General features: G+C 47.7%; 1 protein-coding gene across 1 annotated transcript; it reads left to right on the top strand.

The window, feature by feature from the left end:
- Positions 1–786: 786 nt before the first annotated feature.
- Positions 787–14,506, top strand: LOC129412035 (probable cyclin-dependent serine/threonine-protein kinase DDB_G0292550; the record flags this gene model as incomplete). The annotated part of the gene is made up of 11 exons (XM_055164747.1): positions 787–1,150; positions 1,232–1,703; positions 1,880–2,076; positions 2,213–3,204; positions 3,372–3,727; positions 4,979–5,257; positions 5,990–6,235; positions 7,021–7,259; positions 9,241–10,073; positions 12,181–12,465; positions 13,738–14,506. Coding segments are annotated over 11 exons (4,971 nt in total), but the record flags the coding sequence as incomplete, so codon positions are not given.
- Positions 14,507–14,511: the final 5 nt, after the last annotated feature.

Raw genomic sequence — 14,511 nt, 5'->3', positions numbered from 1 at the left:
ATATAACAACAGAAACTTATTCTTAAAACATATCGTACACTGGTTTTGAATGTATGACATTACAGTTTTATAATGGCCAATATAAAAGACTGATTGCTTGCATATATGGGTTATTAACACATAGATTACATTACTTTGATATGACCTTAAACGTTACTATAGTATTAGATGTTTCAATAAAATGTTTAATTAAAGTTAATTTATATCTAGAAAATGGCAAAGTAAATGTTTATTTTACTATGCATATTTTGTACTATTATTATATTTGATTATGTTACCAATATATCTTGAATACAAACTAAAACTAATGTTTTGTTTTTTACCAAAAACTTTGTCTTTGAAAGGTTTGTCCTCTTCTCTTGCTCATGTGAAATTAAAGATAAGATCCTTGGGTGAGGTCAGCAATGAAATGCTCACTGAAAATATTAAACAGGTACATACACTTTATAATAATACTATTAAAATGTATTTAATTATAGAATATATTATTTATTTATGTGTTAATTTGTGTTAATTTATGTGTTTATTTATACTTAAGTTTATTACTGTTGTTTCCTCTTGCAGTTTTTCAAAGACAAGCTTAGCAATACAGCAACAGTAAAAACAATTACATTCAAATCAACAAGCACTAAAACAGCCGCTCCAACAACTACAACAGTCACTCCAACAACAGCTGCTCCAACAACCACAACAGCTGCTCCAACAACCACAACAGCCACTCAAACTACAACCGCTGCTCCAACTACAACAGCAGCTCCAACCACTACAACAGCTACTCCAACAACAGCTGCTCCAACAACCACAACAGCCATTCAAACTACAACCGCTGCTCCAACTACAACAGCAGCTCCAACCACAACAACAGCTGGTCCAACTACCACAACAGTCACTCCAACTACAACAGCAGTTCCAACAACAAAAACAACAGCTGATCCACCAACAACAACTGCTGCCCCATCTACCACAACAGCTACTCCAACAACCACAACAGTCACTCCAACTACAACTGCTGCCCCAACCACAACAACAGCTGGTCCAACTACCACAACAGCGACTCCTACTACAACAGCAGCTCCAACCACTACAACAGGTGCTCCAACAACAACAGTAGTTCCAACAACTACAACAGCTGCTCCAACAACAACAACTGGTCCAGCAACTACAACTGCTGCCCCGACTACCACAACAGCTGCTCCAACTACCACACCATTGACTCCAACTACAACAGCAGCTCCAACTACTACAACCGCTGCCCCATCTACCACAACAGCTGCTCCAACAACCACAACAGCCACTCAAACTACAACCACTGCTCCAACTACAACAGCAGCTCCAACCACTACAACAGCTGCTCCAACTACAACAGCAGCTCCAACAACAACAACTGCTCCACCAACTACAACTGCTGCTCCGACTACCACACCATTGTTTCCAACTACAACAGCAGCTCCAACTACTACAACAGCTACTCCAACTACAACAGCAGCTCCAACCACTACAACAGTCACTCCAACTACAACAGCAGCTCCAACCACTACAACAGTCACTCCAACTACAACAGCAGCTCCAACAAGTACAACTGCTGCCCCGACTACCACAACAGCTGCTCCAACAACCACAACAGTCACTCTAACTACAACAGAAGCTCCAACAACAACAACTGCTCCACCAACTACAACTGCTGCTCCGACTACCACACCATTGTTTCCAACTACAACAGCAGCTCCAACTACTACAACCGCTGCCCCATCTACCACAACAGCTGCTCCAACTACAACAGCAGCTCCAACCACTACAACAGTCACTTTAACTACAACAGCACCTCCAACAACAACAACTGGACCACCAACTACAACTGCTGCCCCAACAACCACAACAGCAACTCCGACTACAACAGCAGCTCTAACCACTACAACAGGTGCTCCAACAACAACAGTAGCTCTGACAACAACTACAGCCGCTCCAACAATTACAACAGCTGCTCCAACAAGTACAACAGCTGCTCCCACAAGTACAACCGCTGCTCCAACAACCACAACAGTCACTCCAACAACAGAAGCTCCAACAACAACAGCTGTTCCAACCACTACAACAGTAGTTACAAAAACAATGACAGCTGCTCAAACTACAACAGCAGCTCCAACCACTACAACAGGTGCTTCAACTACAACAGCAGTTTCAACGACTACACCAGCATCTCCAACAACAACAGCTGCTCCAACTACCACAACAGTCACTCCAACAACAGCAGCTCCAACAACAACAGCTGGTCCAACAACTACAACGGCTGCCCCGGCTACCACAACAGCTGCTCCAAAAACCACAACAGTCACTCCAACTACAACAGCAGCTCCAACAACAACAGCTACTCCGACAACAACGACAGCCGCTCCAACTACAACAGCAGCTCCAACCACTACAACAGCTGGTCCAACTACCACAATAGTCACTCCAACTACAACAGCAGTTCCAACAACAACAACAACAACAACAACTAGTCCACCAATTACAACTGCTACCCCATCTACCACAACAGCTACTCCAACAACCACAACAGTCACTCCAACTACAACAGCAGCTCCGACAACAACAACAACTAGTCCACCAACTACAACTGCTGCCCCAACCACAACAACAGCTGGTCCAACTACCACAACAGTCACTCCAACTACAACAGCAGCTCCAACAACAACAACAACAACTGGTCCACCAACAACAACTGCTGCCCCATCCACCACAACAGCGACTCCTACTACAACAGCAGCTCCAACCACTACAACAGGTGCTCCAACAACAACAGTAGTTCCAACAACTACAACAGCTGCTCCAACAACAACAACTGGTCCAGCAACTACAACTGCTGCCCCGACTACCACAACAGCTGCTCCAACTACCACACCATTGACTCCAACTACAACAGCAGCTCCAACTACTACAACCGCTGCCCCATCTACCACAACAGCTGTTCCAACAACCACAACAGTCACTCCAACTACAACAGCAGCTCCAACCACTACAACAGCTGGTCCAACTACCACAATAGTCACTCCAACTACAACAGTAGTTCCAACAACAACAACAACAACAACTAGTCCATCAACTACAACTGCTGCCCCGACTACCACAACAGCTGCTCCAACAACCACAACAGTCACTCCAACAACAGCAGCTCCAACAACATCAGCTGTTCCAACCACTACAAAAGTAGTTACAAAAACAATGACAGCTGCTCAAACTACAACAGCAGCTCCAACCACTACAACAGGTGCTCCAACTACAACAGCAGCTCCAACCACTACAACAGCTGCTCCAACTACAACAAAAGTCACTCCAACTACAACAGCAGTTCCAACAACAACAACAACAACTAGTCCACCAACTACAACTGCTGCCCCATCTACCACAACAGCCGCTCAAACTACCACAACAGTCACTCCAACTACAACAGCACCTCCAACAACAACAACTGGTCCACCAATTACAACTGTTGCCCTGACTACCACAACAGCTGCTCCAACTACCACACCTTTAACTCCAACTACAATAGCAGCTCCAACTACTACAACCGCTGCCCCATCTACCACAAAAGCTGCTACAACAACCACAACAGCCACTCAATTTACAACAGCCGCTCCAACTACAACAGTAGCTCCAAAAACTACAACAGCTGCTCCAACAACCACAACAGTCACTTTAACTACAACAGCACCTCCAACAACAACAGCTGGTCCACCAACTACAACTGCTGCCCCAACAACCACAACAGCCACTCCGACTACAACAGCAGCTCCAACCACTACAACAGGTGCTCCAACAACAACAGTAGCTCTGACAACAACTACAGCCGCTCCAACAACTACAACAGCTGCTCCAACAAGTACAACTGCTGCCCCGACTACCACAACAACTGCTCCAACAACCACAACAGTCACTCCAACTACAACAGCAGCTCCAACAACAACAGCTGGTCCAACTACCACAACCGTCACTCCAACTACAACAGCAGCTCCAACAACAACAACTGCTCCACCAACTACAGTAGTTCCAACAACTGCAACAGCTGCTCCAACAACAACAACTGGTCCAGCAACTACAACTGCTGCCCCGACTACCACAACAGTTGCTCCAACTACCACACCATTGACTCCAACTACAACAGCAGCTCCAACTACTACAACAGCTGCCCCATCTACCACAACAGCTGCTCCAACAACCACAACAGCCACTCAAACTACAACCACTGCTCCAACTACAACAGCAGCTCCAACCACTACAACAGCTACTCCAACTACAACAGCAGCTCCAACCACTACAACAGCTGCTCCAACAACCACAACAGTCACTCCAACTACAACAGCAGCTCCAACCACTACAAAAGGTGCTCCAACGACAACAGCAGCTCCAACCACTACAACAGCTGGTCCAACTACCACAATAGTCACTCCAACTACAACAGCAGTTCCAACAACAACAACAACAACAACTAGTCCACCAACTACAACTGCTGCCCCGACTACCACAACAGCTGCTACAACAACCACAACAGTCACTCCAACAACAGCAGCTCCAACAACAACAACTGTTCCAACCACTACAACAGTAGTTACAAAAACAATGACAGCCGCTCCAACTACAACAGCAGCTCCAACCACTACAACAGCTGCTCCAACAACCACAACAGTCACTCCAACAACAGCAGCTCCAACAACAACAGATGTTCCAACCACTACAACAGTAGTTACAAAAACAATGACAGCTGCTCAAACTACAACAGCAGCTCCAACCACTACAACAGGTGCTCCTACTACAACAGCAGCTCCAACCACTACAACAGCTGGTCCAACTACAACAATAGTCACTCCAACTACAACAGCAGTTCCAACAACAACAACAACAACTAGTCCACCAACTACAACTGCTGCCCCATCTACCACAACAGCCGCTCCAACTACCACAACAGTCACTCCAACTACAACAGCACCTCCAACAACAACAACTGGTCCACCAATTACAACTGCTGCCCCGACTACCACAACAGCTGCTCCAACTACCACACCTTTGACTCCAACTACAACAGCAGCTCCAACTACTACAACCGCTGCCCCATCTACCACAACAGCTGCTACAACAACCACAACAGCCACTCAATTTACAACAGCCGCTCCAACTACAACAGTAGCTCCAAAAACTACAACAGCTGCTCCAACAACCACAACAGTCACTTTAACTACAACAGCACCTCCAACAACAACAGCTGGTCCACCAACTACAACTGCTGCCCCAACAACCACAACAGCCACTCCGACTACAACAGCAGCTCCAACCACTACAACAGGTGCTCCAACAACAACAGTAGCTCTGACAACAACTACAGCCGCTCCAACAACTACAACAGCTACTCCAACAAGTACAACTGCTGCCCCGACTACCACAACAACTGCTCCAACAACCACAACAGTCACTCCAACTACAACAGCAGCTCCAACAACAACAGCTGGTCCAACTACCACAACCGTCACTCCAACTACAACAGCAGCTCCAACAACAACAACTGCTCCACCAACTACAGTAGTTCCAACAACTACAACAGCTGCTCCAACAACAACAACTGGTCCAGCAACTACAACTGCTGCCCCGACTACCACAACAGCTGCTCCAACTACCACACCATTGACTCCAACTACAACAGCAGCTCGAACTACTACAACAGCTGCCCCATCTACCACAACAGCAGCTCCAACCACTACAACAGCTACTCCAACTACAACAGCAGCTCCAACTACAAAAGCAGCTCCAACAACAACAACAACTGGTCCACCAACTACAACTGCTGCCCCAACGACTACAACAGCTGCTCCAACAACCACAACAGTCACTCCAACTACAACAGCAGCTCCAACCACTACAACAGCTGGTCCAACTACCACAACAGTCACTCCAACTACAACAGCAGTTCCAAAAACAACAACAACAACAAGAACTGGTCCAGCAACTACAACTGCTGCCCCATCTACCACAACAGCGACTCCTACTACAACAGCAGCTCCAACCACTGCAACAGGTGGTCCAACAACAACAGTAGTTCCAACAACTACAACAGCTGCTCCGACAACAACTGGTCCAGCAACTACAACTGCTGCCCCGACTACCACAACAGCAGCTCCAACCACACCATTGACTCCAACTACAACAGCAGCTCCAACTACTACAACCGCTGCCCATCTACCACAGACATGCTCCAACAACACAAACAGCCACTCAAACTACAACCACTGCTCCAACTACAACAGCAGCTCAAACCACTACAACAGCTGCTCCAACTACAACAGCATCTCCAACAACCGCTGCTCCAACTACCACAGCAGTCACTCCAACTACAACAGCAGCTTCAACAACTACAACAGCTGCTCCAACAACCACAACAGTCACTTTAACTACAACAGCACCTCCAACAACAACAGCTGGTCCAACTACCACAACAGCCACTCAAACTACAACAGCTGCTCCAACTACAACAGCAGCTCCAACAACTACAACAGCTGCTCCAACAACCACAACAGTCACTTTAACTACAACAGCATCTCCAACAACAACAACTGGACCACCAACTACAACTGCTGCACCAACAACCACAACAGCCACTCCTACTACAACAGCAGCTCCAACCACTACAACAGGTGCTCCAACAACAACAGTAGCTCCGACAACAACTACAGCCGCTCCAACAACCACAACAGCCACTCAAACTACAACCACTGCTCCAACTACAACAGCAGCTCCAACCACTACAACAGCTGCTCCAACTACAACAGCAGCTCCAACCAGACTACAACAGCCATTCCAACTACACAACAGCACTCCAACTACAACCAACAACAACAACAACAACAACAACAAGAACTGGTCCACCAACTACAACTGCTGCCCCATCTACCACAACAGCGACTCCTATTACAACAGCAGCTCCAACCACTACAACAGGTGCTCCAACTACAACAGCAGTTTCAACAACTACAACAGCATCTCCAACAACAACAGCTGCTCCAGCTACCACAACAGTCACTCCAACAACAGCAGCTCCAACAACAATAGCTGGTCCAACTACCACAACCGTCACTCTAACTACAGCAGCAGCTCCAACAACAACAACTGCTCCACCAACGACAACTGCTGCTCCGACTACCACACCATTGTTTCCAACTACAACAGCAGCTCCAACTACTACAACCGCTGCCCCATCTACCACAACAGCTGCTCCAGTAACCACAACACCCACTCAAACTACAACAGCTGCTCCAACTACAACAGCAGCTCCAACAACAACAACAACAACTGGTCCACCAACTACAACTGCTGCCCCAATAACCACAACAGTCACTCCAACTACAACAGCAGTTCCAACAACAACAACAACAACAAGAACTGGTCCACCAACTACAACTGCTGCCCCATCTACCACAACAGCGACTCCTACTACAACAGCAGCTCCAACCACTACAACAGGTGCTCCAACAACAACAGTAGTTCCAACAACTACAACAGCATCTCCAACAACAGCTGTTCCAACTACCACAGCAGTTTCAACAACAACAACAACTTGTCCACCAACTACAACTGCTGCCCATCTACACAACAGCCGCTCAAACTACCACAACAGTCACTCCAACTACAACAGCACCTCCAACAACAACAAACTGGTCCACCAATAAACTGTTGCCCTGACTACCACAACAGCTGCTCCAACTACCACACCTTTAACTCCAACTACAATAGCAGCTCCAACTACTACAACCGCTGCCCCATCTACCACAAAGCTGCTACAACAACCACAACAGCCACTCAATTTACAACAGCGCTCCAACTACAACAGTAGCTCCAAAAACTACAACAGCTGCTCCAACAACCACAACAGTCACTTTAACTACAAACAGCACCTCCAACAACAACAGCTGGTCACCAACTACAACTGCTGCCCCAACAACCACAACAGCCACTCCGACTACAACAGCAGCTCCAACCACTACAACAGGTGCTCCAACAACAACAGTAGCTCTGACAACAACTACAGCCGCTCCAACAACAACAGCTTGCTCCAACAAGTACAACTGCTGCCCCGACTACCACAACAACTGCTCCAACAACCACAACAGTCACTTCCAACTACAACAGCAGCTCCACACAACAGCTTCCAACTACACAACCGTCACTCCAATACAACAGCAGCTCCAAACAACAACAACTGCTCCACCAACTACAGTAGTTCCAACAACTGCAACAGCTGCTCCAACAACAACAACTGGTCCAGCAACTACAACTGCTCCCCGACTACCACAACAGTTGCTCCAACTACCACACCATTGACTCCAACTACAACAGCAGCTCCAATACTACAACCAGCTGCCCATCTACCACAACAGCTGCTCCAACAACCACAACAGCCACTCAAACTACAACCACAACACAAAGCACTACATACAACAGCTCCAACCACTACAAAAGCTCCAACAACCACAACAGCCACTACAGCAGCTCCAACTACAAAACTCCAACGGACAACAGCAGCTCCAACCAACAACAGCTGGTCCAACTACCACAACAGCTCCAACTACAACAGCTCCAACAACAACAACAACAACAGCCACAACAGCTGCCAACAACCACAACAGTCACTCCAACAACAGCAGCTCCAACAACAACAACTTTCCAACACTACAACAGTAGTTACAAACAACAATGACAGCCGCTCCAACTACAACGCTCCAACCACTACAACAGCTGCTCCAACAACCACAACAGTCACTCCAACAACAGCAGCTCCAACAACAACCTTACAACAGCAGCTCCAACCATACAACAGGTGCTAACAGCAGCTCAACCACTAAACAGCTGGCCAACTACACATAGTCATCAACTACAACAGCAGTTCCAACAACAACAACAACAACTAGTCCACCAATACAACTGCTGCCCCATCACCACAACAGCCGCTCCAACACCACAACAGTCATCCAACTACAACAGACCTCCAACAACAACAAACTGGTCCACCAATTACAATGCTCCCCGACTACCACACAGCTGCTCCAACTACCACACCNCTGCTCCAACTACAACAGCATCTCACTCCACTACAAACAGCACATAAACACTGCTTCCAACAAACCACAACAGTCACTTTAACTACAAAGCACCTCCAACAACAACAGCTGTCCAACTACCACAACAGCCACTCAAACTACAACAGCTGCTCCAACTACAACAGCAGCTCCAACAACTACAACAGCTGCTCCAACAACCACAACAGTCACTTTAACTACAACAGCATCTCCAACAACAACAACTGGACCACCAACTACAACTGCTGCACCAACAACCACAACAGCCACTCCTACTACAACAGCAGCTCCAACCACTACAACAGGTGCTCCAACAACAACAGTAGCTCCGACAACAACTACAGCCGCTCCAACAACCACAACAGCCACTCAAACTACAACCACTGCTCCAACTACAACAGCAGCTCCAACCACTACAACAGCTGCTCCAACTACAACAGCAGCTCCAACCACTACAACAGCTGGTCCAACTACCACAACAGTCACTCCAACTACAACAGCAGTTCCAACAACAACAACAACAACAACAACAAGAACTGGTCCACCAACTACAACTGCTGCCCCATCTACCACAACAGCGACTCCTATTACAACAGCAGCTCCAACCACTACAACAGGTGCTCCAACTACAACAGCAGTTTCAACAACTACAACAGCATCTCCAACAACAACAGCTGCTCCAGCTACCACAACAGTCACTCCAACAACAGCAGCTCCAACAACAATAGCTGGTCCAACTACCACAACCGTCACTCTAACTACAGCAGCAGCTCCAACAACAACAACTGCTCCACCAACGACAACTGCTGCTCCGACTACCACACCATTGTTTCCAACTACAACAGCAGCTCCAACTACTACAACCGCTGCCCCATCTACCACAACAGCTGCTCCAGTAACCACAACACCCACTCAAACTACAACAGCTGCTCCAACTACAACAGCAGCTCCAACAACAACAACAACTGGCCACCAACTACAACTGCTGCCCAATAACCACAACAGTCACTCCAACTACAACAGCAGTTCCAACAACAACAACAACAACAAGAACTGGTCCACCAACTACAACTGCTGCCCCATCTACCACAACAGCGACTCCTACTACAACAGCAGCTCCAACCACTACAACAGGTGCTCCAACAACAACAGTAGTTCCAACAACTACAACAGCATCTCCAACAACAGCTGTTCCAACTACCACAGCAGTTTCAACAACAACAACAACTGGTCCACCAACTACAACTGCTGCTCCAACCACTACAACAGCTGCTCCAACAACCACAACAGTCACTCCAACTACAACAGCAGCTCCAACCACTACAACAGGTGCTCCAACTACAACAACAACTCCAACCACTACAACAGCTGGTCCAACTACCACAATAGTCACTTCAACTACCACAGCAGTTCCAACAACAACAACTAGTCCACCATCTACACCTGCTGCCCCATCTACCACAACAACCGCTCCAACTACCACAACAGTCACTCCAACTACAACAGCAAATCCAACAACAACAACTGGTCCACCAACTACAACTGCTGCCCCGACTACCACAACAGCTGCTCCAACTACCACACCATTGACTCCAACTACAACAGCAGCTCCAGCTACTACAACCGCTGCCCCATCTACCACAACAGCTGCTCCAGCAACCACAACACCCACTCAAACTACAACAGCTGCTCCAACTACAACAACAGCAGCTCCAACAACAACAACAACAACTGGTCCACCAACTACAACTGCTGCCCCAACGACTACAACAGTCACTCCAACTACAACAGCAGCTCCAACCACTACAACAGGTGCTCCAACAATAACAGCAGCTCCAACCAGTACAACAGGTGCTCCAACAACAACAGTAGTTCCAACAACTACAACAGCTGCTCCAACAACAACAACTGGTCCAGCAACTAAAACTGTTGCCCCGACTACCACAACAGCTGCTCCAACTACCACACCATTAACTCCAACTACAACAGCAGCTCCAACTACAACAACCACTGCCCTATCTACCACAACAGCTGCTACAACAATCACAACAGCCACTCAAACTACAACCACTGCTCCAACTACAACAGCAGCTCCAACCACTACAACAGCTGCTCCAACTACAACAGCAGCTCCAACTACTACAACAGCTGCTCCAACAACCACAACAGTCACTCCAACTACAACAGCAGCTTCAACAACAACAACAACTGGTCTACCAACTACAACTGCTGCCCCATCGACCACAACAGCCACTCCTACTACAACAGCAGCTCCAACCACTACAACAGCTGCTCCAACTACCACAGCAGTCACTCCAACTACAACAGCAGCTTCAACAACAACAATAACTGGTCCACCAACTACAACTGCTGCCCCAACCACTACAACAGCTGCTCCAACAACCACAACAGTCACTCCAACTACAACAGCAGCTCCAACCACTACAACAGGTGCTCCAACTAGAACAGCAGCTCCAACCACTACAACAGCTGGTCCAACTACCACAATAGTCACTCCAACTACAACAGCAGTTCCAACAACAACAACAACAACTAGTCCACCATCTACACCTGCTGCCCCATCTACCACAACAGCCGCTCCAACTACCACAACAGTCACTCCAACTACAACAGCACCTCCAACAACAAAAACTGGTCCACCAACTACAACTGCTGCTCCGACTACCACAACAGCTGCTCCAACTACCACACCATTGACTCCAACTACAACAGCAGCTCCAACTACTACAACCGCTGCCCCATCTACCACAACAGCTGCTACAACAACCACAACAGCCACTCAAACTACAACAGCTGCTCCAACTACAACAGCAGCTCCAACAACTACAACAGCTGCTCCAACAACCACAACAGTCACTTTAACTACAACAGCATCTCCAACAACAACAACTGGACCACCAACTACAACTGCTGCACCAACAACCACAACAGCCACTCCTACTACAACACCAGCTCCAACCACTACAACAGGTGCTCCAACAACAACAGTAGCTCCGACAACAACTACAGCCGCTCCAACAACTACAACAGCTGCTCCAACAAGTACAACCGCTGCCCCGACTACCACAACAGCTGCTCCAACAACCACAACATTCACTCCAACAACAGCAGCTCCAACAACAACAGCTGTTCCAACCACTACAACAGCAGTTTCAACAACTACCAGACTCCAACAACAACAGCCTCCCCAACAGTCACTCCAACTACAACAGCAGCTCCAACAACAACAGCTTTCGACAACAACGACAGCCGCTCCACTACAACAGCAGCTCCAACCACTACAACAGCTGGCTCCATCAACTACAAACGTTCTTCAACAACCACAACAGTCAGCTCCAACAACAAACTCCAAACAACAACAACTGTCAACAGTACCAACAACGTGCCCGACTACCACAACAGCTGCTCCAACAACCACAACAGAACTTCCGACAACAACGACAGCTGCTCAATCTACAACAGCAGCTCCAACCACTACAACAGGTGCTCCAACAACAACAGCAGCTCCAACCACTACAACAGCTGGTCCAACTACCACAATAGTCACTCCAACTACAACAGCAGTTCCAACAACAACAACAACAACAACTAGCCCACCAATTACAACTGCTACCCCATCTACCACAACAGCTGCTCCAACAACCACAACAGTCACTCCAACTACAACAGCAGCTCCAACCACTACAACAGGTGCTCCAACAACAACAGTAGTTCCAACAACTACATCAGCTGCTCCGACAACAACCACTGGTCCAGCAACTACAACTGCTGCCCCGACTACCACAACAGCTGCTCCAACTACCACACCATTGACTCCAACTACAACAGCAGCTGCAACTACTGCAACCGCTGCCCCATCTACCACAACAGCCGCTCCAACATCCACAACAGGCACTCAAACTACAACCGCTCCTCCAACTACAACAGCAGCTCCAACCACTACAACAGTTGCTCCAACTACAACAGCAGCTCCAACCACTACAACAGCTGCTCCAACTACCACAACAGTCACTCCAACTACAACAGCAGTTCCAACAACAACAACAACAACAAGAACTGGTCCACCAACTACAACTGCTGCCCCATCTACCACAACAGCGACTCCTATTACAACAGCAGCTCCAACCACTACAACAGGTGCTCCAACAACAACAGTAGTTCCAACAACTACAACAGCTGCTCCGACAACAACAACTGGTCCAGCAACTACAACTGCTGCCCTGACTACAACAGCTGCTCCAACTACCACACCATTGACTCCAACTACAATAGCAGCTCCAACTACTACAACCGCTGCCCCATCTACCACAACAGCTGCTCCAACAACCACAACAGCCACTCAAACTACAACCACTGCTCCAACTACAACAGCAGCTCAAACCACTACAACAGCTGCTCCAACAACCACAACAGTCACTTTAACTACAACAGCATCTCCAACAACAACAGCTGGTCCACCAACTACAACTGCTGCACCAACAACCACAACAGCCACTCCTACTACAACAGCAGCTCCAACCACTACAACAGCTGCTCCAATAACCACAACAGTCACTCCAACTACAACAGCAGTTCCAACAACAACAACAACAACAACTAGTCCACCAACTACAACCGCTGCCCCATCTACCACAACAGCTGCTCCAACAACCACAACAGTCACTCCAACAACAGCAGCTCCAACAACAACAGCTGTTCCAACCACTACAACAGTAGTTACAAAAACAATGACAGCTGCTCAAACTACAACAGCAGCTCCAACCACTACAACAGTCACTCCAACTGCAACAGCATTTTCAACAACTACAACAGCATCTCCAACAACAGCTGCTCCAACTACCACAACAGTCACTCCAACTACAACAGCAGCTCCAACAACAACAGCAGCTCCATCAACTACAACAGCTTCTTCAACAACCACAACAGTCACTCCAACAACAGTAGCTCCAACAACAACAGCTGGTCCAACAAGTACAACCACTGCCCCGACTACCACAACAGCTGCTCCAACAACCGCAACAGTCACTCTAACTACAACAGCGGCTCCAACCACTACAACAGTAGTTCCGAAAACAACGACAGCTGCTCCAACAAGTCCAACCCCTGCCCCGACTACCACAACAGCTGCTCCAACAACCACAACAGAACTTCCGACAACAACGACAGCTGCTCAATCTACAACAGCAGCTCCAACCACTACAACAGGTGCTCCAACAACAACAGCAGCTCCAACCACTACAACAGCTGGTCCAACTACCACAATAGTCACTCCAACTACAACAGCAGTTCCAACAACAACAACAACTAGTCCACCAATTACAACTGCTACCCCATCTACCACAACAGCTGCTCCAACAACCACAACAGTCACTCC

Source organism: Boleophthalmus pectinirostris, unplaced genomic scaffold, assembly GCF_026225935.1.
Source record: "Boleophthalmus pectinirostris isolate CB_2022bp ecotype Guang Dong unplaced genomic scaffold, ASM2622593v1 HiC_scaffold_7, whole genome shotgun sequence".
NCBI classification, from domain to species: domain Eukaryota; kingdom Metazoa; phylum Chordata; class Actinopteri; order Gobiiformes; family Gobiidae; genus Boleophthalmus; species Boleophthalmus pectinirostris.
This window is presented reverse-complemented; position numbering and strand designations above follow the sequence as displayed.